Source organism: Choloepus didactylus (genome assembly GCF_015220235.1).
Source record: "Choloepus didactylus isolate mChoDid1 chromosome Y unlocalized genomic scaffold, mChoDid1.pri SUPER_Y_unloc1, whole genome shotgun sequence".
Classification (NCBI taxonomy): Eukaryota; Metazoa; Chordata; class Mammalia; order Pilosa; family Megalonychidae; genus Choloepus; species Choloepus didactylus.
In genome coordinates, this window is record NW_023637624.1 from 4,506,314 (window position 1) to 4,531,069 (window position 24,756).

At 36.2% G+C, this 24,756-nt stretch overlaps 1 protein-coding gene across 3 annotated transcripts in view; it reads right to left on the minus strand.

The window, feature by feature from the left end:
- CFAP47 (cilia and flagella associated protein 47) overlaps positions 1-24,756 on the minus strand; it is a 455,597-nt gene that overhangs the window by 402,077 nt on the left and 28,764 nt on the right. For all 3 annotated transcript variants that reach the window (XR_005215040.1, XM_037824716.1, XM_037824715.1), the window contains exons 8-13: positions 24,424-24,659; positions 18,195-18,381; positions 17,246-17,447; positions 14,395-14,547; positions 13,538-13,724; positions 13,325-13,421 (exon numbers count right to left, since the gene is read on the minus strand). Coding sequence is in view for 2 of the 3 variants with exons in the window: in XM_037824716.1 (XP_037680644.1) it covers positions 13,325-13,421; positions 13,538-13,724; positions 14,395-14,547; positions 17,246-17,447; positions 18,195-18,381; positions 24,424-24,659 (1,062 nt within the window). In the remaining variant the exon portion in view is untranslated. The remainder of the gene's footprint in view (positions 1-13,324; positions 13,422-13,537; positions 13,725-14,394; positions 14,548-17,245; positions 17,448-18,194; positions 18,382-24,423; positions 24,660-24,756) is intronic.

Genomic DNA, 24,756 nt, shown 5'->3' on the forward strand with positions numbered 1-24,756 from the left:
TCGCTGGATCGAATGGTAACTCTATATCTAGTTTTCTAAGGAACTACCAGACTGACTTCCAGAGTGGCTGAACCATTATACAGTCCCACCAGCAATGAATAAGAGTTCCAATTTCTCCACATCCCCTCCAGCATTTGTAGTTTCCTGTTTGTTTAATGGCAGCCATTCTAACCGGTGTTAGATGGTATCTCATTGTGGTCTTAATTTGCATCTCTCTAATAGCTAGTGAAGCTGAACATTTTTTCATGTGTTTCTTGGCCATTTGTATTTCCTCTTCAGAGAACTGTCTTTTCATATCTTTTGCCCATTTTATAATTGGACTGACTGTACTATTGTCGTTGAGTTGTAGGATTTCTTCACATATGCAAGATAGCAGTCTTTTGTCAGATATATGGTTTCCCAAAATTTTTTCCCATTGAGTTGGCTGCCTCTTTACCTTTTTGAGAAATTCCTTTGAGGTGCAGAAACTTCTAAGCTTGAGGAGTTCCCATTTATCTATTTTCTCTTTTGTTGCTTGTGCTTTGGGTGTAAAGTCTAGGAAGTGGCCGCCTAATACAAGGTCTTGAAGATGTTTTCCTACATTATCTTCTAGGAGTTTTATGGTACTTTCTTTTATATTGAGATCTTTGGTCCATTTTGAGTTAATTTTTGTGTAGGGGGTGAGGTAGGGGTCTTCTTTCATTCTTTTGGATATGGATATCCAACTCTCCCAGCCCCATTTGTTGAAAAGACCATTATGGCTCAGTTCAGTGACTTTGGGGGCCTTATCAAAGATCAGTCGGCCATAGATCTGAGGGTCTATCTCTGAATTCTCAATTCGATTCCATTGATCTATATGTCTATCTTTGTGCCAGTACCATGCTGTTTTGGCAACTGTGGCTTTATAATAAGCTTCAAAGTCAGGGAGTGTAAGTCCTCCCACTTCGTTTTTCTTTTTTAGAGTGTCTTTAGCAATCGAGGCATCTTCCCTTTCCAAATAAATTTGATAACCAGCTTTTCCAAGTCTGCAAAGTAGGTTGTTGGAATTTTGATTTGGATTGCATTGAATCTGTACATGAGTTTGGGTAGAATTGACATCTCAATGACATTTAGTCTTCCTATGCATGAACATGGAATATTTTTCCATCTTTTAAGGTCCCCTTCTATTTCTTTTAGTAGAGTTATGTAGTTTTCTATGTATAGGTCTTTTACATCTTTGGTTAAGTTGATTCCTAGGTACTTGATTTTTTTAGTTGCTATTGAAAATGGTATCTTTTTCTTGAGTGTCTCTTCAGTTTGTTCATTTCTAGCATATAGAAACATTACTGACTTATGTGCATTAACCTTGTATCCCGCTACTTTGCTAAATTTGTTTATTAGCTCTAGTAGCTGTATCGTCAATTTCTCAGGGTTTTCTAGATATAAGATCATATCATCTGCAAACAATGACAGTTTTACTTCTTCTTTTCCAATTTGGATGCCTTTTATTTCTTTGTCTTGCCGGATTGCCCTGGCTAGCACTTCCAGCTCAATGTTGAATAACAGTGGTGACAGCGGGCATCCTTGTCTTGTTCCTGATCTTAGAGGGAAGGCTTTCAGTCTCTCTCCATTGAGTACTATGCTGGCTGTGGGTTTTTCATATATGCTCTTTATCATGTTGAGGAAGTTTCCTTCAATTCCTACCTTTTGAAGTGTTTTTATCAAAAAGGGATGATGGATTTTGTCAAATGCTTTTTCAGCATCTATTTAGATGACCAATTGATTTTTCCCTTTTGACTTGTTAATGTGTTGTAATACATTGATTGATTTTCTTATGTTCAACCATCCTTGCATGCCTGGAATAAACCCCACTTGGTCATTGTGTATGATTTTTTTAATGTGTCTTTGGATTCGATTTGCAAGTATTTTGTTGAGGATTTTTGCATCTATATTCATTAGGGAGATTGGCCGGTAGTTTTCCTTTTTTGTAGCATCTTTGCCTGGTTTTGGTATTAGATTGATGTTAGCTTCATAAAATGAGTTAGGTAGTGTTCCATTTTCTTCAATGTTTTCAAAGAGTTTGAGTAAGATTGGTGTCAGTTCTTTCTGGAAAGTTTGGTAGAATTCCCCTGTGAAGCCATCTGGCCCTGGGCATTTATTTGTGGGAAGATTTTTGATGACTGATTGGATCTCTTTGCTTGTCATGGGTTGGTTGAGGTCTTCTATTTCTTCTCTGGTGAGTCTAGGTTGTTCATATGTTTCCAGGAAATTGTCCATTTCCTCTACATTATCCAGTTTGTTGCCATACAGTTGTTCATAGTATCCTCTTATAATTTTTTTAATTTCTTCAGGATCTGCAGTTATGTCACCTTATTCATTCATTATTTTGTTTATATGGGTCTTCTCTCTTTTTGATTTTGTCAGTCTAGCTAGGGGCTTGTCAATCTTCTTGATCTTCTCAAGAACCAACTTTTGGTGATATTTATCCTGTCTATTGTTTTTTTGTTCTCTATGTCATTTATTTCTGCTTTAATCCTTGTTACTTCTTTTCTTGTACTTGGTTTAGGATTGGTTTGCTGTTCATTTTCTAGCTTCTTCAGTTGATCCATTAGTTCTTTGATTTTGGCTCTTTCTTCCTTTTTAATATATGCGTTTAGTGCTATAAATTTCCCCCTTAGCACTGCTTTTGCAGCATCCCATAGATTTTGGTATGTTGTGTTCTCATTTTCATTCATCTCTATATATTTCGCAATTTCTCTTGCTATTTCTTCTTTAACCCATTGATTGTTTAGGAGTGTGTTGTTTAACCTCCAGGTATTTGTGAATTTTCTAAGTCTCTGATGGTTATTGACTTCTAATTTTATTCCATTGTGGTCAGAGAATGTGCTTTGAATAATTTCAATCTTTTTAAATTTATTGAGGCTTGTTTTATGTTCCAGCATATGATCTATTCTGGAGAAAGTTCCATGAGCACTAGAAAAGTATGTGTATCCTGGTGATTTGGGATGTAATGTCCTGTATATGTCTGTTAAATCTAATTCATTTATCAGATTGTTTAGGTTTTCAATTTCCTTATTGGTCTTCTGTCTGGTTGATCTATCTATAGGAGAGAGTGAAGTGTTGAAGTCTCCCACAATTATTGTGGAAACATCAATTGCTTCCTTTAGTTTTGCCAGTGTTTCTCTCATGTATTTTGTGGCACCTTGATTGGGTGCATAGACATTTACGATTGTTATTTCTTCTTGCTGAATTGCCCCTTTTATTAGTATGTAGTGGCCTTCTTTGTCTCTCAAAACATCCCTGCATTTGAAGTCTATTTTATCTGAGATTAATATTGCTACACCTGCTTTCTTTTGGCTGTAGCTTGCATTAAATATTTTTTTCCATCCTTTCACTTTCAGTTTCTTTGTGTCCCTGTTTCTAAGATGAGTCTCTTGTATGCAACATATTGATGGTTCATTTTTTTTGATCCATTCTGCGAATCTATAACTTTTAATTGGGGAGTTTAATCCATTGACATTCAACGTTATAACCGTGAAGGCATTTCTTGAATCAGCCATCTTATCCTTTGGTTTATGTTTGTCATATTTTTCCCCTCTGTCTATTAATATCCTTTATTGTACCCATACCGAATCTCTTTAGTACTGAACCTTTCTCCAAGTCTCTCTGTCCTTTCTTTGTTTCTCTGTCTGTAGGGCTCCCTTTAGTATCTCCAGTAGGGCAGGTCTCTTGTTAGCAAATTCTCTCAGCATTTGTTTGTCTGTGAAAAATTTAAGCTCTCCCTCAAATTTGAAGGAGAGCTTTGCTGGATAAAGTATTCTTGGCTGGACATTTTTCTCACTCAGGATTTTAAATATATCGTGCCACTGCCTTCTCGCCTCCATGGTGGCTGCTGAGTAGTCACTACTTAGTCTTATGCTGTTTCCTTTGTATGTGGTGAATTGCTTTTCTCTTGCTGCTTTCAGAACTTGCTCCTTCTCTTCTGTGTTTGACAGTGTGATCAGTATATGTCTCGGAGTGGGTTTATTTGGATTTATTCTATTTGGGGTTCGCTGAGCATTTATGATTTGTGTATTTATGTTGTTTAGAAGATTTGGGAAGTTTTCCCCAACAATTTCTTTGAATACTCTTCCTAGACCTTTACCCTTTTCTTCCCCTTCTGGGACACCAATGCGTCTTATATTTGGACGTTTCATATTATCTATCATATCCCTGAGGTCCATTTCTATTTTTTCAATTTTTTTCCCCATTCTTTCTTTCATGCTTTCATTTTCCATTCTGTCATCTTCGAGGTCACTGATTCGTTGTTCAACTTCCTCTAGTCTTGTACTATGAGTGTCCAGAATCTTTTTAATTTGGTCAACAGTTTCTTTAATTTCCATAAGATCATCCATTTTTTTATTTAGTCTTGCAATGTCTTCTTTATGCTCTTCTAGGGTCTTCTTGATTTCCTTTGTCTCCCATACTATGGTCTCATTGTTCATCTTTAGTTCTTTGAGTAGCTGCTCTAGGTGCTGTGTCTCTTCTGATCTTTTGATTTGGGTGCTTGGGCTTGGGTTATCCATATCGTCTGTTTTTTTCATATGCTTTATAATTTTCTGTTGTTTTTGGCCTCGTGGCATTTGCTGAACTTGATAGGGTTCTTTTAGGATTTGTAGACCAACTGAAGTCCTTATCTCTAATTTATCAGATCTACAATTTCGTGGAGTACACTTTCTCTAACTAACCAGCAGGTGGCGTCCACGAGCCACCTGTTCTCCACAAGCCAGTTCTCCCTTGCTTAGCCTTCTTGGTGAGTGGGGGAGTGAGTCTTGTGGGGTCCAATTGGTGTACCAAGCTTGCGTGTGTAGTTGGTGTTGCCTGCCCTGTATATGGGGCGTGTTTCTGGGCAGTCAGGGAGGGGGGGGGTGGCTCTAACAATCAAATCTCCCAGGTGATCCTAGAGTTTTAAAGCTGCTGTAATAGTCTAATCCTTCAGTTCAGTCCTGCCACAGTTTTGTCTCTGCCACTGACCCACAAGTCCTTGGTATTGGCGTATGGCTCCTGAGACTTGCAAGTGGGCCCCTCTTCCAGGCCGTGCACCCCGGGTCCTCTGTTGAGGGATGACTGTGCTATGTCACAGGTGAGTGCCATCCCCCCAGGGCAGTTCTGGGCTGCTGGGCTGTGTAGGGAGGCTCCCAGTCTGCTGAAATGATGGCTGAATGGGGCTTTGTTAATTCACACTGCTCTACCTTTCCAACTCTGGGACAATCAGCTGAGGTTGCAGGGAAGGCTAATGTCCATGCCCAGTTTTGTGGTGTGTGCCTGTTATTTGAAGCACTTCCGTCACACTGGGTTGTCTGGGGCAGTTCTGGGCTATGGGGCTGGCGATGGGCATGAGTGTTTCCTGTCCACCAGGATGATGGCTGTGAGCGGACACCCCCCTTTTCTTGGGAAGTTGTGGTGTTTAGTGAATTTTCTCAGCCACTGGATTATTGCGTTTTGTCTCAGAGCTCTCCTAGTTCTGCTCTTGACTTGACCTGCCCAGATTGCAAGTCTTTGAAGCTTTCTGTATTGGGCTTCTTAGAGTAATTGTTTTAGAAAAAGAAAAAAGGATTAAAAAAGAAAACAAAAAAAAGGGCCCTCCTCAGAGATCTAATGGGTTATTGAAATGCTAATAGACAAAGCAACCAGGCCATTAAGGAAAGGTCCACAGGGCAGAGAGATCAGCTTTTCTTTGGGATTTGCATATGCGCCTCAGGGCCTGAGCTCAGGCCTGAGCTCTGCCCTTCCCCTTTCTATGTTCACCAGAATTCCAAAAATCTTCCGCTTTTATTTTGGAGTTTTTCGTGTTGTTTTTTTTCTATGCCTGTCTCCTCTCTGCTGGGCTGGCTGCTCTCAGATTCTCTGGTGTCTGGTCTCCGTCTATCTATAGTTGGAGTTTGGATCAGCAGAATGAGTTTCCGAGAAGGGCTGCCACTGCAGTTCTCCCTTCTCCTTCCCGGAGCTGACAGCCCCTCCTCCCATGGGACTGAGCCTGGCAGGGAGGGGCGTGGGTCCCCTGGCCGCAAAAACTTACAGATTTCGCTGATCTCAGCAGTTCCACGTTTTCATGAGTGTTGTATGAAGTATGTCCAAAGTCAGATTGCTCTGTGGTGTCCAGTCCATGCAGTTCCTGGCTTTCTACCTACTTTCCTGGAGGAGTAACTAAAACATACAGCTCACCAGTCTGCCATCACCCTCGAGAGTTGAAGGTGTCATTTCAAACTGCTGCTTCCGGTTGCACCCAAGGCCCCAAGCCAGCTCATGCGGACTCGTGTGGACTCGCGTGGGCTCCTGCGGCGAATATAGTTTTAAAATCAAGAATAGTAAGTCTTCCAACTTCATTCTTCTTTGTCAAGACAGTTTTGGCTATTCAGTTTCAAACATTTACCATCAAACTAAATAGAAATTCTGCACAAATTAAGCATCGGCTTCCCTTTCTCTATCCCCATTCTATCCCTTGGTAAACCATATTCTAAATTTGAACTTTATGAGTTTGCTTATTCTAATTATTTTATATCAATGATATCATACAATATTTGCAATTTTGTGTCTGACTTACTTCACTCACCATAATGTCCTCAAGGTTCATCCATGTTTTCACATGCACCAGAACTTCATTCCTTCTTACAACTGAATAATATGCCATTGCATGTATACACCACATTTTGTTTATCCATTCATCAGATGATGGAGATTTAGTTGCTTCCATCTTCTAGCAATTGTGAATAATGCCGCTGTAAACATCGGTGTGTAAATGTCTGCTCACATCCATGATTTCAGTTCTTCTGGTTATACACCCAGCAGCAGGACTGCCAGATCTTATGGCAGTTCTATACATAGATTCCTGCAGAACTATCTTCAACAGTCTCGGTTGCATTTTACATTTCCACCAGCAGTGAATGAATGTTCCTATTTCTCTACATCCTCTCCAACACTTGTAGTTTTCTAGTTTTTTTTTTAATAGTGGCAATTCTAGTAGTGTGAAATAATATGAAACAGTGGTTTTGGTTTGCATTTCCTTAATACCTAGTGATGTTGAGCATCTTTTCATGTGCTTTTTAGTCATTTGTATTTCCTATTTGAAAAACTGTCTAATCACGTTTAGCTCATTTTTTAATTGGTTTGTCTTTTTTATTGTTGAGTTGTAGGATTACTTTATATATTCTGCATGTTAAACGCTTATCAGATACATGGTTTCCAAATATTTTCTCCCATTGAGGTTGCCTTTCAGTTTCTTGACAAAGTCCTTTGAAGCACAAAAGTTTTTAATTTGGAAGACATCCCATTTATCACCAGCCCCTGCTTTGTCTCTGGACTTACATCTTGTTGGACATCACCACTAGTCTGAATAATATCAGAGTTGGTATCTGGTGTTCTGTGTGCTGGATTCTCCCTGGAGAGCTATCAGCCCATCCACACTAATTAATCACCTTTTGCCCACTTTTCCCTTGAGACCATCCAATCCTGCATAGAAGGAAATGGGAACTCCCTCTTTGGAGGACTATAGCCACTTTTCCTTTAACCATAATCATCCTTTAATAAGTTTGGTGAAAACGGCCTAAGAAGGGATATTGTGCAACACTTCTGCGAAAGTAAGGAGGACTTGCCACTTGTTTTCCCAACTCAAAGACAGCCCAGTTGTCTCATGCCTTCACATCACAGAGATACTTGTCTCTAATAAATATACCTCCCAGAGAACTTCACGAGTATAAATAGACTTTCCACAAAACACCCTATTATCCTCTATCCTCTTATCCTGATTTATTTTTCTTCATATCGTGTATATCACTGACCCATTATATACTGACAGGTTTGTTATTTTCTCCTACTCAGATGTTATCTCTGTGAGAACAGGGACTTGGTCTGTTTTCTTCACTGCTGTATCCCCAGCACCCAGAATTATGTCTGGTACATGGCAGACATTCAATTATTATGTACAAATGACTGGAGGGGTAAAGAAATCAAAGGATGACATTAAGCATTTCCTAAAGCAGAATACTCATTTTATGGAAGAACTTTCGCAAACAGTTTCTAAGCACTTACTTTGTGTGACACATAAAGCTAAGCACTTTATCTGCATTATCCCACTAGTTCTCACAACCATCCTTTGAGGTAGATAATATTAAAATTATCCAGTTTGCAAATGAAGAAACTGAGGCTCACAGACATGAACCCTAATGTCACAGGGCTAGTAGGATGCAGAATCAAAGACTCAAACCCAGTTTGGTCTCACTACAGAGCTTTCCTACTCTATTACACATACTGACTTCCTGAAACAAGCAAACAGACACACACACATACACACACACAAACCCACAGAAACCTAATCAAGATGGTAGAGAGAGAAACTTTAGGGTTCTGTCCCCCCACAGAAGTTTTGCACAACCAGCAAGAACTGGCAAAAGCATCTTTCTCAAAGCTCCAGGAAACAGATAAAGGATTGCAGTAACAAGTGCCAAAATTAAGTGCCAAATCAAGAACAAGACAATTTAAAAACAGTAGGATCTTGTGGCTCCTTGACTAGCTTGGAACAGAAACAGCCACAATTCCAGTGTGGATCTGTGGTCCTGGTTCTGGAGAAAGCAGAGTAATCCTTGTACACATACTGGGAACATGTATGTCTGGCCCAATATGTGTGGTGGCAGCCTGAGGGACTGAGCCAGGACATTCATGGCAGGCACTCTGTCCTACAACTTGCCCTGCATGTAGAAGGCAACTCACAGAGTTTTCCAGCAGAATGCGGTAGGAAAGTATTCAAGTCATGGTTGCCTGGGACAAGGGATTTTTGGCTGGAGAACATACAGAATTATGAAACTGTTATGAAACTGCTTCATAGTGAAGAAGGAGCATTCATATCCATGTAATTGGGGGAATTCCTAAGGCCACATACACATGCCTAAGACAAAACATATGTGAAGAAAGGATAAGGGAGACAGCTACACTTTGGCCTTGAGCTATTCTCTAAACTCATCAGATGGATAAGCGTTGAAGGACAACACTTGCACTGATCAATTTGCACAGACTAGAAAAGGTGGTTCTTTTTTCCTATTTCATTCGTTTGTTTTGTTTTTGTTAGCTCCTGTCATTCAAGGAAAGTGCTGTCATAACACTAGCTGGATACAAGCTTAAGCAACAGATGCCTCAGAGTCTAAATTCCAATGACAACATATTAAAATATCAACATGTCCAGGTTTAAACAAGGGGTTACAAAACATACGAAGAAACAGGAAGTTATGGTCCAGGCAAAGTAGATTAAAGCATTAGAAACTATCAATGAGGAGGGCCATACCTGGAGCATGCCAGACAAAGACTTAAAAAAATCATCCTAAATATGCTTAAAAAGCCAAAGGAAAATATGGACAAAGAACTAAAGGAAATCAGGAAAAAGATACGTGAACACAAAGAGACTATCAATAGACAGATGGAAATTATGAAAAAGAACCCAACATAACTGAAGAACACAGCAATAGAAATTAAAAATTTCCTAGAGTGGTTCAACAGCAGATTGGAGCCAGCAAAAGAAAGAATAAATGAAGTAGAAGATAAGACAATTGAAAGCATCGAGTCTGAGAAGTAGAAAGAAGAAAGAAGAAAAGTGAACTTAGTCTGAGGAACCTGTGGGACACCATCAAGCACAACAATATACACATTATGGGAGTCACAGAAGGAGAAAAAAGAGAAAAAAAGGCAGAGAGAATATTCAAAGAAATAATGACTGAAAACTTCCCAAATTTAACAAAAGAAATGAATGTATACATCCAAGATGCTCAATGAATTCCATACAAAATAAACCCAAATAGACACAAACTGTGATATACAATAATCAAAATGTTAAATGCCAAAGATAAAGAGAGAATTCTGGAAGCTGCAAGACAGAAGCAACAGGCCATATACCTGGGACTCTCAATAAGATTAAATGCTGATTTCACATTGGAAATCATGGAGGCAGGAAGGCAGGAGGATGACATATCTAAAGTGCCGAAAGCAAAGAAATGCCAACCAAGAATTCTATATTTAGCAAAATCATCTTTCACAAATGGAGGAGAAATTAAGACATTCCCAGATAAACAAAAACTGAGAGAGTTCATCCACTAGACTCGTCCTACAAGAGAGGCTAAAGAGAATTCTGCAAGTTGAATAGATCGAAGCTGCATGAAGAAATAAAAATCTCTGGTGTCATGACAGAGGTAAATAAAAATGTTGGTATTATTGTATTTTCAGTTTGTAATTCCCCTTTTAATGTTTACAGGATCTAAAAGGCAAATGAATAAAATGTAGCAATAAATCAGTGCTTTTGGTCTCATAATGTAAAGGTGGGGAGATGGAGGGGTATAGGAACATAGTTTGTGTATAATATTGAAGTTAAGTTGGTATCAAAGCAAACAAGATTATTATAGACTTAGGATGATAAACTTGAACCCCATGGTAACTACAAAGAAAATGTCAGGGAAAATGTAAGCTCATAGAGACAGAAGGTAGCCAGAGGTTGCCAGAGGTGGGGAGCAGGGGTAATAGAGAGTTAATGCATAATGGGTATAGGGTTTCTTTGGCGGAATGGGAATGTTTAGTAATGAAAGGTGGTGAAGGCACTGAAACTTCGTGAATATGATTAATCCCACAGGGAGTGGCTGAGATGGGAAAATTCATGTTGCATGTATATTCCTACAATTAAAAAAAGGAAGAGTGACTACAGAGACCGTGACAATTAAATGCATACATGATCCTAAATGGGATCTAATATAAGGAAGGAGAAAGGTTCAAAAATACCTTATTGGGACATATGAACAAATTAGAAAATAGGCTGTAAGCTTTATATTCATGTTTAATTTGTTGAACTTGATAACTACACTTAAGGTGTTCACATAAGTGGATATCCTTGTTCTTAGGAAATGTACATGGCCATATTAAATGTTCAAGGAGCATGATGTATTCAGCCTACACTCAAGTGTTCAGAAAATGGACCGATAAATAGGTAGACAGTTAGAAAGACTGACAGACTGACAGAGGATACAGAAACTGTGGCAAAATGTTAATATTGGCAGATCTGGGTATCTGAGGGGACGGGGATACGTCGGAATTCTCTATATGGGCTTTGTATTATTTTTGTAACTGTCCTGTAATTTTGAAAGTATATCAAAATAAAAAGTTTAAAAAATTAAAACGAAAATCCACGGGACACTGAACCAAAATCTCAAGTCTCTGTATTATGCTATAGGTAAACTGAATTTTAACCATTTAAATCAGATAATTAGCTATCAGTGTAAGCATATATGAAAGAAAGCAAAACCAGCAGGATTTCTAATGAAATTGAAGTTTAAAAAATGTGACATATGACTATAAATCTCTTATATTTTAAAAAGCTATGTGGTTGGGAATTCTAGAATGGCTATGTGAGGAGCTTGATAAATCTCTCCCCCAAATGTGACAATAAAACTGGAAAAAGTGTTCAAAAACAACCATTTAAAGACTCTGAAAATTGACCAGATCACTCAACAAATTGAGAACCATTTATTCAAGAATATCTACTAAATTTCTGTAAGAATAGTGAGTCTGGGTGTTAGCCTAGGGCTGCTCTGGTTGCCTACAGCCAGCCCTATGCTGCAGACATGCTACCAGAGCAGTGGGAGGAGAATGACTTTAATTGGGGCAGGGGGAAGAAAATTCCATACCCAGGGCTTACCAAAAATGTTAGTGATTTCAGTGGCAAACACTCAGGGAAGTTCAACATTTTGACCTGAGGTCTTGATACTTATTGGGGCAAGCAATAGACTCTCAGAGGAGCCAGAAAATTAACGGAGAGCTCTGGAGAACAAGACAGCCACAGTGAATCTTGATAAGATCCTATGTATTTATATGGAAAGGCAAAGGACTCAGACTAGTCAAAGCAATCTTGAAAAAGAAGAGCAAGTTTGGAGGACTCAGATTTACTGATTTCAATAGTTATTATAAATCTACACTAATTAAGACAGCACAGAGCTGTCATAAGGATAGATATAAAGAGCAATGGAACAGAACTGAGAATTCAGAAATAAATTATGACATATATTAGTTTTTGACAAAGGTGCCAAGGCATTTCAATGAGAAAGGTTAGTATTTTCTACAAAAGGTGCTGTGACGATTGGATAGTCACATATAAAAAATATGAATTTAGACCCTTAACTCATACCAGATACAAAAATAAACAAATATTATAAAAACTTTTAGAAGAAATCATAAGGAAGATATTTGTGGCCTTGGGTTAGGAAAAGACTTCTTGGACATCATACCAAAAGCATGATCTAGAAAAGAAAAAAAAAAACTGATAAATTCAACTCTATCTAAATTAACAACTTTTGTACTTTAAATGACATCATTAAGAAAATAAAAGACAAGCTACAGACTTGGAAACAACGTTTGGAAATCATAATCTAACAAAGGACTTGTATCCAGAATACATAAAGACTTCTTACAAGTCTATAACAAGGCAAATCTTTGAATTAAAAATTGGACAAATGATTTGAAAGACATTTCTCTAAAGAAGTTATAAATTTAAATAGATAATTAAGCACATGAAAAGACAGTCAATGCCATTCCTCATTAGGGAAATGCAAATCAAAACCAAAATGAAATACAACACATTCACTAGTACGATTATAATCAAAAAGAAAGACAATAACATGTATTGGTGACAATGTAGAGGAACCGGAACCCTCATCCATCACTAGTGAGATTGTGACTTGGTGCCACTACTTTGGGAAACAACTTGCAAGTTTCATGAAAAGTTAAATATAAATGTACCATACAACCCAGATATCCACTCTTAGGAGTATAGCCAAAAGAAATGAAAACATATGTTACTCATTGACTTTCACGTGAATGTTCATAGCAACCATATTCCTAATTCAAAACTGGAAACATCGCAATGTACATAAACAAACTGTAGATATACCCATAAAATGGAGTACGATTCAGATATAGAAAAGAATTGTGTTGAGACATGCTACCACATGAATGAACCTCAAAAACATTACACTAAGTCAAAGAAACAATATATGAGATACCACATAGTATATGTTTCCATTTATATGAAATGTTCAGAATTGGCAAATCAATAGTGAGAAAAAGTTAATTAATTAATAGTTGCCTGGGGCTGAGGGTGGAAATAGGGAGTAACTATATATGGTCATGAGTGTGATGACAGTATTCTAAAATTGGATTGAGAGAAAAGTTGCACAGCTCTGTAAATTTACTAAAATTCATTTACTAGCATACTTTAAAAGGGTGAATTTTATGGAATATAAATTTTATTTTAAAAAACCTGATAAAAAAAACAAAAGCCACAGTATGATTTCTAGATTCTTACCAACAATTACTTGATGGATTTCCTTTGGTGTCAAAACTAGACTGCAATCTTGTTTTTCTTGGGGCGTGGATGGGTCCGATTTAAGTCCTTCGAGAATCTGTGACAAATCACAATTTTTTTGAATGTTTCCAGCATTGATGTTAACTGTTTATTGTTAGCATAAGTTGTTTTAAGAATTCACATGGCATAAAAAATATAAAATAGTATACATGCCTTTCTTCTCAGGGACTCCGCCTCCTTGAATGCTATATTCTTGGTACTCAGCAATTGTTTAGCTTTGATCTCATCCTCTCCCGAGGATATGTCCTCTTCTATTTCCCCTTCTGAGAGGTGGGGTGACTTAAGACCTGACGCTGGCTGTAGGCCTATGTCTATATCATTATACAAAAACATGCATTTCCTATCAAAATAAGAATAATAATAACAAACTGACATCAACTTTAGAATATACATTTGCATATTTGTAAATCCAAATAGTTCCTTATAGTGCATGCTGTTGGTGTCCCACTCATATGAACTTAACCAGACAACTGCACTCATCTGCAGAAAATTGCTCTACTAAGGGGAGCCCCTTCCCTAACACCTCATCCAGGAAGTTATGCCCACCCGCACTGCACCAAGAGAAAACCCACTGGATATGGAGTACGAAAGATAGGGCCCTTTAGCTCAAGAAAAGAATAATTGTGTGGTATTATTTAGGTTCCAGGGACCTGGGGGATTAGTCTGAGGGCAAATATTATCTGAAACTCATCCTTCCTCAGCTCCCTCTCCTGATTTATCCTGCTTCCCTCATCCCATACAGGTTTCTCCTGAGAGCACACTCTCCATAAATCACTTGCACTGGAATCCCTGGTCCCAGGCTCTGCTTCTGGAAAAACCCATCTAAGACATCTCAAATCAAAAAGTAACAAAGGAAACAAATGAGGTTAAAGCAGTTCAATGTTTGGATTTTTCATATATTAAAATGTTACTTAAATCACTAAAAATAAAAAATAAATTGAGTAAATAAAAAAATTCTGGCTCTTAGGCACAACAATTTTTTTCATATTATATAAGGAAGTGAACTTTACCTCTGTGCTTGTTTCTTCAGGTGCGTATTTCTTGAATATTTAATATAATCTGTGTAGTAGTTTTGGTGTGCTCTCTTTTCCATTTTTTCAAATTTAGTGTATGCAAAATCAGGATCCACATAGTTATATCTTGGAATCTTTGTGAGAATTGTCCTGAAATAGGGACATAATATGGTTATATATACATATGTGCATTTATCAAATCAATGTTTATTGAGTGTCTACTAACCAGGTTCTATGCCAGGTGTTGCACATGTAATAGTCAGCAAATTCTAGTCTTTGCCTTCATTTCTATTCTCTTCATGACAGTTTTCAATCTAGAGCTACAGGGAGAGCTAAATTTGTCTTACTCTAAGCAGAGAAAATGTCATCTTCCTAAAGTCATTGGGATCTAATGGCACTTACACTAAGCCTACCTTTAAGGAGTAAGTCAACCAGGCAATTTTAAGAGTTCTAGATTAGAGACAGGACTTCAAAGAACTAGCTCTGCATCAAATCAGTAGTTCATAAAAGTTAATTGTTTTTCAATCATTGTGATATGTTAGAAACAATATATAGAATAGTGAATAATTTGTTAAACATGCTACTTTTTTAATACCTCAGAGTTCATGAAATAGCATCAACATACTTCCTTAATACCTCAGAGTTTATGAAATAACCATAAACAATAAATGTATACAGAGAAAACAATCCATAAAAGAAATGTAGAACAACTTTATATCTCATATTCACTCATCTGCTTTCATCCCCTTTCTTTGCAGCTACCACATATTTTCAATAAAATAGAAAAAGTACAATTATCAAGCCTTTTTGCTTTGGTCTACCTCTATTCTCAGCACATGTTGTTAATCATCAAGATTCTCACCCTCAATAGTTCACTCACAAGTATAAAGCTATTAGTTCCAGAATCAGATTAAATTTAATATATTATTTCTCCCTTTTTTCAGCAGTTTCTCGGTGTTTACAGTAAGACTGCTTTCACTGACTTTAGTCTTTAAGAGAATGAGACAGTAAGAGAAACAATGCTTTGCTATTCAAAGATCGTTTTTATATTTAAATTTCCCTTCAGGCTCTGGAAGCCTTAATCACTATTAGAACCTATTTCTAAAGCCTCTAGGTAACAAGGAAACTGGAAAGAAGTAGAAGAGCAAATGCTCTAAGTGCCAGAGAACTGACTAACATATCTTAATGCCTATCAGCTCTTTAAAGAATTAACATCAAGAAATACCTCTGCAGTTTGGAATAACTTTCAAATATGCAAAGTATGGGGGACAAAATTACTAGGTATACAAAACATTTCTTCATCGCATATTTATTCAATAAATATTTATTAAATGCCTCCATCTGTCTGACACTGTATTAGGCACAGGGCATACTGCAATGAACAAAAACTAGAAAAAAATTCCTACCTTATTTTCTTCATTTATCTTCTTAAAAATTGAAAAGGTAAAATGTATTAAAATAAAACAACAATTATATTTACCAACAATTTAACACACTACAAAATTCCATTAAATAAAGTTACTAATCACTAACTAGAAAAGAATTGGGCTAAATTTTGTTTATTAGTATGGAAGAGTTCATTGAGAAAATTAATTATGGCATGGAATAAATAGGAAATGATTAGCTTTCTTCAAAAAACAACATTCTGGCATTCTTAGATTGTCTAATTAATATTGAGTTAGTCTATTAATATTAATTTTGGCATAAATAAAGTGTAAACATATTATCTCTATACATATTTGTATAAGCACAGAAATAGTTGAAAAGGATGCCTAAAAAACCAGTTTCAAGCTCTGCAGGATAGGATGGGTGCAATGAGCCAGAAAGAGGAATGGGTTTTACATTCTTATGCTAAAAAGTTAGTTAAAACGGAGCCTGGGTGATTTTTACTTTTCCGTATTTTTCAGTACTTGTCAAATAGAATATATATATGTACATATAAAGGACTTGTCATACATATTACATATATATATATATATAAAGGCAAAGCCTGATGTAGAAGGAATTTGTAAAGTAACATAATAAGAAAGACTACAGAAAAATACAGAAATTTTCGGTTGTGGATAATAAAACAATTATGGCCTAAAAATCAAATGGTTTGCCTGCAAATTCAAGGCTATTTAATGACTCACCAAAGGGAAAGAGGCTAGTGGAGAAAGCCTACTAGTAGCATACAAGCAGGCAGAAAAGAAACCCATGTCAGTCTGAGATGTGTAAAAACCATCCCTGGGCTTAGATACCGGTAAAAGTGCTCAGGATGTCTGGATTACTTCTCACTAACCATTGGCGGTGTATTTATTTCCTTGAGCCCTCAATACATTTAAATTGAGGCTTACCACCAGTTTTTAAAACCACTATTTGGGGAGGATTTAGTTCAATTTGGTGAAGGTTATTGGAAATGTCCCTTGGGGTCACTGAACAAAGACAATGATAAATATGATGACAACTGACTTTACAGTATACTTTTTTTTTTACTTAGATAAATTCAAGCTCTAAGCCATACTTAATGAACATGACAACTCTGAGGCTTTGTTATAGTTTCAAAACTGACTATATCCATCATTCTATACTTGTATGCAGCATGTTTTAAGAAGCATCTGGTAAAACATTCACTTTCTGGCAAGTACACAGTAGAGTACACAGTAGATCAGATAAAGCAAATACAGTGGTGTTCAACATACAACTCCCTTCATGTAAAAAATTTTGGAAAAGAAAACATCATTATTACTATTATTGCTATAATTTGTTTGTTAAAGTGGATCTGATCAGAGCTTTGCATATTGTGTTGATCATTTGTCTTTCAAAATGTTGGGTTTTTAAATATACAATATTAAAATTTTGAAATTACCTGAAATTTTTGTTGTCTCCAGATCTGGCAGCTCGGTCATTGGGAAAGGCTATCAGCGCATCCTTCATTAATATTTTACTTGAGTAATGGTTGTGAATGTCTGTCATAGCTGATTGAAGCATTGCTACAGGTGCACGGTTGTTTTTTGCCAAGTCTTTAACCACAAATTGTTCCGTGGGATTACTGACCAATGGGGATATACCTTTTACAGAATTGAATATTATTATTATGTATGGTTTTTTGAATTTCAGTTTTCCAATCAATATTCATGAATTAATTAGTACACAAGATCATTGGTTCTAACTTAAATGCTAAGCACCAAACCAAGCAAACACATTCAGAAAATACAAATAATTCATTTAATAAATGGACCTACACAAAACAGAAGTTCTCACACTGATGCATGCATACATAAATTGCATGATAATCTGAAGGGTTAGTTTAGCCCCTATGAAACTGAAATTTTTGTAGGTTAAAAACAGTTGAATATTACCAATTTCATAAGGGTCAGTATATAGAAGAATATTGAGGATTAGATGAAACAGCAGCTGTAATAAAATCCATGGAATGGTAAAAAAAATTATATTGCAGACTCCAACAAAAATGTAGAAAGTATAAAACATAAAAAGCATTACAATTTTTAATGGCTTTTATAGTTGACTAGGTCTGTGCTATTTAAAGTGTGGTCATCAGAACAGCAAAATCAACATCTACTGGAAACTTGTCAGAAATGCAAATTATTGGGCACTACCACAGACCTACTTAATAATCAATGCTAGAATGAGAGCCAGCAATCTGTGTTTTAACAGACCTTCCAGGTAATTGTGATGTATACTAAAAGGTGAGACTACTGAATTAGACCACATTTTATATGTACATAGATAAGCAATTAGTATTTTAACACAATCATATAATAACAAAAAAATGGGGTGCATCCATGAGAGCATACCAGGATTAATTTTCATCACAACTTTCTTGATGGCAGGTTTGCAAATGCTATTGAAATCTAAATGTATATGATGAAAAGGTTTCATTGAAATCTGCAAATTTTCATCTGCCACTGAGCCAATAATCTCTAACAATTGCTTCACTTTAAAAACTCCAACTTGACGTGGAATAAAAAAACACTTCACATTCTAAAAAAGAAGAGGAAAAGTAACTAATGTTATATTGTTAGAAAAAGGTTTCAATGAAATAAAAAAAATTAATTACACAATTTCAAGGAAAGTCACTTCAAACAGTAACATGAAAGTGTTTTAGAAACAACACATACAGCATTGACTAACCTCTCAGATACATATAATTGGAGAATACAATAAGAAAAATTATGGACAATGGTACTGAAATACTTCCAGGATGGAGGAGTAAGAACATCCAAAAATCTGCCCTCCATGAAAGAAAAGAGAACACTGACAAAAAAATTATCAAATAAGTTTTTCAGAAATCTGGACACTAACTGAAGTCCTGGAAAAATCTGAGGAGTATTTAAGAAAAAAAAAATAAAAAACAGTGAGCCTCATGGTATTCCAACTTGCTCTAAGCCCATCCTCTCTCCAGCTCTATGACAGTCTTGAAAAATAGCAGCCTTGCAGCTGTGGTAGCTGCCAGATAGAACAAATAAGGACAATTATCTGAGGATAGGACTTTTAAAGAACTTCAAACCTGTTCTTCCCTCTTCATTGGTTGGTTTTTATAGCTACTATAGTTGGGAGTCTAGTGTGCAGTGTGATGACCTATTCAAAGTACTGAAGCAAAGACTGTCAACCTACAATTCTGTAACTAGAAACACTATCCTTCAAAACCGAAGTCAAAATTTAGACATTTCCAGATAAATAAAACATTAAAAATATGTCACTAGCAGACCTGCTGCACAAGAATACTAAAAGGAGTCATTTAAGATAAAATAAAAGGACACTTGACAGTAACTCAAATCCAGACAAAATAATCAAGAAATAATCAAGAGTACTGGTGAAGGCAACTATATAGGAAATATAAAAGACTGTATAGATATACTTTTGTTTGTAATGCTTTTCTCCTCCTATCTGATTTAAAGAACAATTGTATGAGGCAACTATTAAGAAACCTATTGTAAAGGAAACAAGGGAATTAAAACGGTACATTTCAAAATATCTATTTAATGGAAAAGAAGTTAATAATGAATGGATAACACAAAGGTCGTAAGAATTATAGAACACAAACAGCAAAATGGCTGATATAAATCTCAACTTAGCAATAATTGTATTACCTGTTGAGTATACACTGCAGTCAAATGGCAGATCATACAGAATGGAAACACACATCTAACCATATATTGCCTACCAGAAACCCGCTTTAGATACAAAGACACAATTAAGTTGAAAGTAAACGAATGGCAAAGGTATGTCATGCAAACGTTACCATGAACAAAGACATTAGATAATGATAAAAGAGTCAAGACATCAGGAATATGGAATAATTATAAACAGATATGCACCTAATGCCAGAACTCCAAAATATATTAAGAAAAAACACCAACATAAATGAATAGAGAAATAGGCAATTCAGCTACAATAGTTGGAGACTTTAATACCGCATTTTTAAAAATGTATGGAAACACTAGATATATCGTCAACAAGGAAATACAAACTAAATCAACTAGACCTAAACTATACAGGAAACTCCATCGAACAACAGCAGAATGTACATTCTTCCCAAGTGCACCTGCAACATAGGATTGACCTAAGCTAGGCCATGAAACAAACTTTAATAATTTATAAGGATTGAAATCATACAAAGTATGTTTTGTAACTACAATGGTATAAAACTTAAAACCAACAATGGGAGGAAATGTGGGAAATTCACAAATACGTGGAAATTAAACTATACACTACTAAATGATCAATGGACTAAAGATAAAATCAGAAGGGAAATTAGAGAATACTTTGAGATGAATGAAAACTAATATACAACATACCAAAACTTAGGGGATGCAGCAAAACCAGTGTTTAGAAGTAAATTTATAGCCATGAATTAAAAAAGAGGAATATATTTAAAAAGAGGAACAATATCAAATCAAAATCCTAATCTTTTACCTTAGAAAACTAGAAAAAGAACGAACTAAAATCAAAGCAAGCAGAAGAAGGGGAATAATAAAGACTAGTGCTATAATAAATGAAATAGAGATAGGAAACAATAGAGATATTCAACTAAACTGAAAGCTGGTCTTTGAAATGATCAAAATTGAAAAACCTTTAGCTAGAATGTCCAAGTATAAAAAATAGAAGATTCAATTTACTAAAACTAGAAATAAAAGAGAGGATATCACTACCAATTTACAGCAGTAAGAAGGATTACAAAAGAATAGGATGAAAATTGTATGCCAACAAATTAGATAACCTAGATAACATGGACAAATTCCTAAAAAGCCACAAACTACTGGAAGTGATCCAAGAAGAAACAGAAAACCTGAATAGCATTATAGCAAGTAAAGAGGTTGAATTCGTAATCAAAATACTACTAACAAAAAAAAGCCTAGAACCAGATGACTTCAACTGTAAATTCTACCAACCCATTAAAGAAGAATTAACATCAGTCTTTCACAAACCCTTCCAAAGAACTGAAGAGGAGGAAACACTTCCCAACTCATTCTATGGTGCCAGCTTTACTCTGCTACCAAAACCAGTCAAAGACACCACAAGGAAAAAAAACACAAGCCAATATCCCTTATGAACATAAGTGCAAAAATTATCAAAAAATATACTATCAAATCTAATCCAGCAACACATAGAAGGATCATAAATCCTGAAAGTGTAACTTATCCTAGGTTTAACATCTCAATATCAATGTAATACACCATATTAATAGAATAAAGGACCAAAAATACATTATATTAATAAATGCTGAAAAAGTATTTGACAAAACATAACAGCTTTCATGATAAAAATACTCAACAAACTAGGAATAGAATGGAACTTCATGAACATGATAAAGGTCATTTATGTAAAACCCACACTCAATGGTGAAAGACTGAAAACTGTCTCCCTTAGAACAGGAACAAGACAAGGATGCCTGCTTTCAGCACTAACATTCAATACTGTACTGGAGGTTCTAGTCAGAGTAATTAGGCAAGAAAAAGAAATACAGGAATCCAAATCAGAAAGGAAGAAGTTAAGCTATATCTATTTGCACATGACATGATACTATATTTAGAAAATCCCAAATAATCCACAAGAAAAGCTATTAGAACTAATCAATGAATTCACCAATGTTGTGAGGTACATGATCAACACATAGAAATCAGTTGTGTTTCTATACTCCTGCAATGAACAATCCAAAAATAAAATAAACATTTCCATTTACAATAGTATCCAAAAGAATAAATCAACTAGGAATAAATTTAACCAAGGAGGTGAAAAACATGTACACTGCAAACTACGAAACAGTGCTGAAAGAAATTATAGAAGACCTAAATAAATGGCAAGATATCCCATGTTTTTGGATTAGAAGACCTAATATTGCTAAGATGGCAGTACTATCCAAAGATACCTACAGATTCAATGCAATCCCTATCAAAATAACAGCAGAGCAGCCTTTTTTGCAGAAATGGAAAAGCCACAGAATTCCCTAATGATTGTTCCAATCCCTTCATTTATTTCATATCTCCAAAAATTATATAAGTGGGGAAAGGGCAAATATATTTAGGAATTCTTGATAACCCTCAGTTGGGCATGCACTATGTATATTAGCATATAAAGAGCTCTGAGACTCCTGGGATAAAGAAATCTTTGAATTCCTATTTTCAAGGTCACTGAAACATTGCATTTTACACCAAATATTCATTAATCATGACTAACTGCTACAGCAGAAGAAAATTTGGGTGCTCCACTTAGATATTCTCAGATACCATTTTCTGATTTTTTGCAACCTTTCCCTGTTCTGTGAGCTTTTGCTTCCAATATCTAGCCCCAGCGATTCTCCTAAGGGCTGCCCTTGTGCTACTGAAGTTATTTTTACCTGCATGAGCAGGTATCTAGAAGTGCCTAGGGGTTTCTAGCTCCCGCTTCCTAGAGTAATTCATCTTTGACTTTCAGGTAAGGGAGTATGAAAGACCAGCTCCTTTGCCTCAAGTCTGGACATCCCTAAATTGTAACTCATACTCCAGAATTCTCTGTCAGGATCCAGCTGAATATTTCCCTGCTGTGAATCTTTGGTCTGTACTGCACTTTCTTGGCACCCTCCTTTCTCCTTTCCATCTTATCCTGTCCCCTACCAGTCTCACCTGGGAGCATTTCCTTATGAAATCATTTACACATGAATCCTCATTCATCTTAGGGTCTGAATCTGAGAAAGTCAACCTAAGACAGTAACCTCCATTGAAATTCTTCAACTCATCTAAGAGATCACTATCAATTAGTTTTCTATTCCTTGCTGAAGCCCCTCCAGTATGGGGAAATCACTATATTCTAAGGGGAAAAAACCCACGATTAAAGAGTTCTCATTATTAAATACATTTTCCATATTTTTCTTAAGATGAGAAAAATTCATCTTCCTTAACTTTCACTGATATAGGTCATTTCATTTCATTCTTCCTTTCAACTTCTACTGCTACCACGTTATTCCAAGCCTTTTGCACATCTTTCTTAGGTGTTATGGTAGCCTCCTAGAAGATATTTTTGATTTAAATATTTTTCCTATCCAATCACTTTTATATACCACTGCCTGAAATGCCACTCACAAACTTTCAGTGGATTCCCAAGGATTACTAAACACAGTCTATACTCTTCATCCCAGGCTGCAAGACCCTCCAACAATCTGATCCTGCATCCATAACCTCCCACCTTTATTTTCCACTACCTCCCTGCAGGTTCAGTAGACTGAGACCAAACTGGAAACTGACTAATTCCTGCAATACTTTCTTCTCTCCAGCCATATGTGTAGTTGTGCTGTTGGCCCTCCCCATAATAGTATTCCTCAATATTTCATCTCTAGCATCCTACAAATAATTCTAATAAAGTCCTTATGTCCAATACAAAATACAACTATAGATGGATAAAAGATTAGATAGATAGATAGATAGATAGATAGATAGATAGATAGATAGGATTTACTGTTAGTTTTCAGGACAATAAAATTGCAGTGGTACTTGGGCAAGTCAATTTTTATTAAGAATTCGTAGGTACCAGTTAGGGTTCAAAGCTGCAAACCCACTCTTGTGATCTCAAGCTGAAAATGAATTTGTTGGAAGGATTGTGAGAAACACAAAAAAATTGATGGGAACTGGAGAACAATGCTTGGTATATGGGTGGAAACCAAGGAAACCTTGGCCATGAGATTAGAGATCCACTGTTGGCACCACCACCGTAGCTGTCAGGAAAAATTCTAAACTCGTTTTGCTTCACCACTTCCTTAACTCCAGATTTAAAAGTTCTTGATGGCAGCATCCAATGAACCAATCTTAGATTATGTGTCTAAAGTTCAGGCAGTGTAACTATCAGGAGAAGTTGTTTACACAGTAGGAGGTGAAGCCCTGCCTTGCACCAAGACTCACAAAATGACAGACTGCCCCAACTAAGGATGGGTTTGGATGAAGTCCAGTCAAAAAATCATGACAAATGTCTATTACATGTTAGGCACTGTTTTGATAATCCAGTTTCTTTTCTGCTTTCCACCAACAGTACAACTCCTAGGCTACTTAAGTAAATATCACTAGTCAACTTTTAAAATTCTGTTCAACCTCCAAGACCTGTCTCCTATGCTACTCTCTTATAAAGACCTTTCTACCTGGGCTGAAAGTAAAGACTCTGTCCTCTGAGTTTTTATATCACTTTGTTTACAGTTCTCTTTTAGCATATTTTACATTCTTCTTAAATCATACCTGTTGCTGTGTATATCTTATACTCCTATACTACAGTGTACTCCACTACTACACTGGAAAAGTCTTGGAGGCAGGAATTGCTTTACAGAACTTTACATTTCCTACAATGATGAATACTTTTCCTGGTGCTTGACAGGTACAGGCCCTTATGTAATTATGGATTCTATATGAGTGCCAATAGAAAATTATAGATAACTAGGCCACAGAAGAAGTACAATTTACTAACATTGGTGGAACAGATGTAGTTTTTATCCTCTGCATAACATTTTAGCAAGTTTTAAAGTGTTGTTTGAAGCAATGTGAAAGCAAAGAAAAATTATTTTACCTGGATACATCCTTCATCAATCTTCCCTCTTTCAGGATCAATTTTAAAATGTGCTGTTTTTTGGAAGCGGTATTTCACAGGGAGGAATTTGGATCGATTTTGTATACTACACAGAAGCTCTGAACGGTTACCCATGAAACAAGGTGCAAAATTAAGGACTTTTCCTGGATCAAACTGTAACAGGACAGGAAATCCCGTCCCTGTCAGTGCTAATTCCACTTTCTGAAATCGATCACCTGTAAAAACAATAATAACTGTTGAATAGAAAAGAAATATTTTGGGAATCCATAATGCATTTGTTCAGTCTAAATAACTTCATTGGAAAGACCTGAC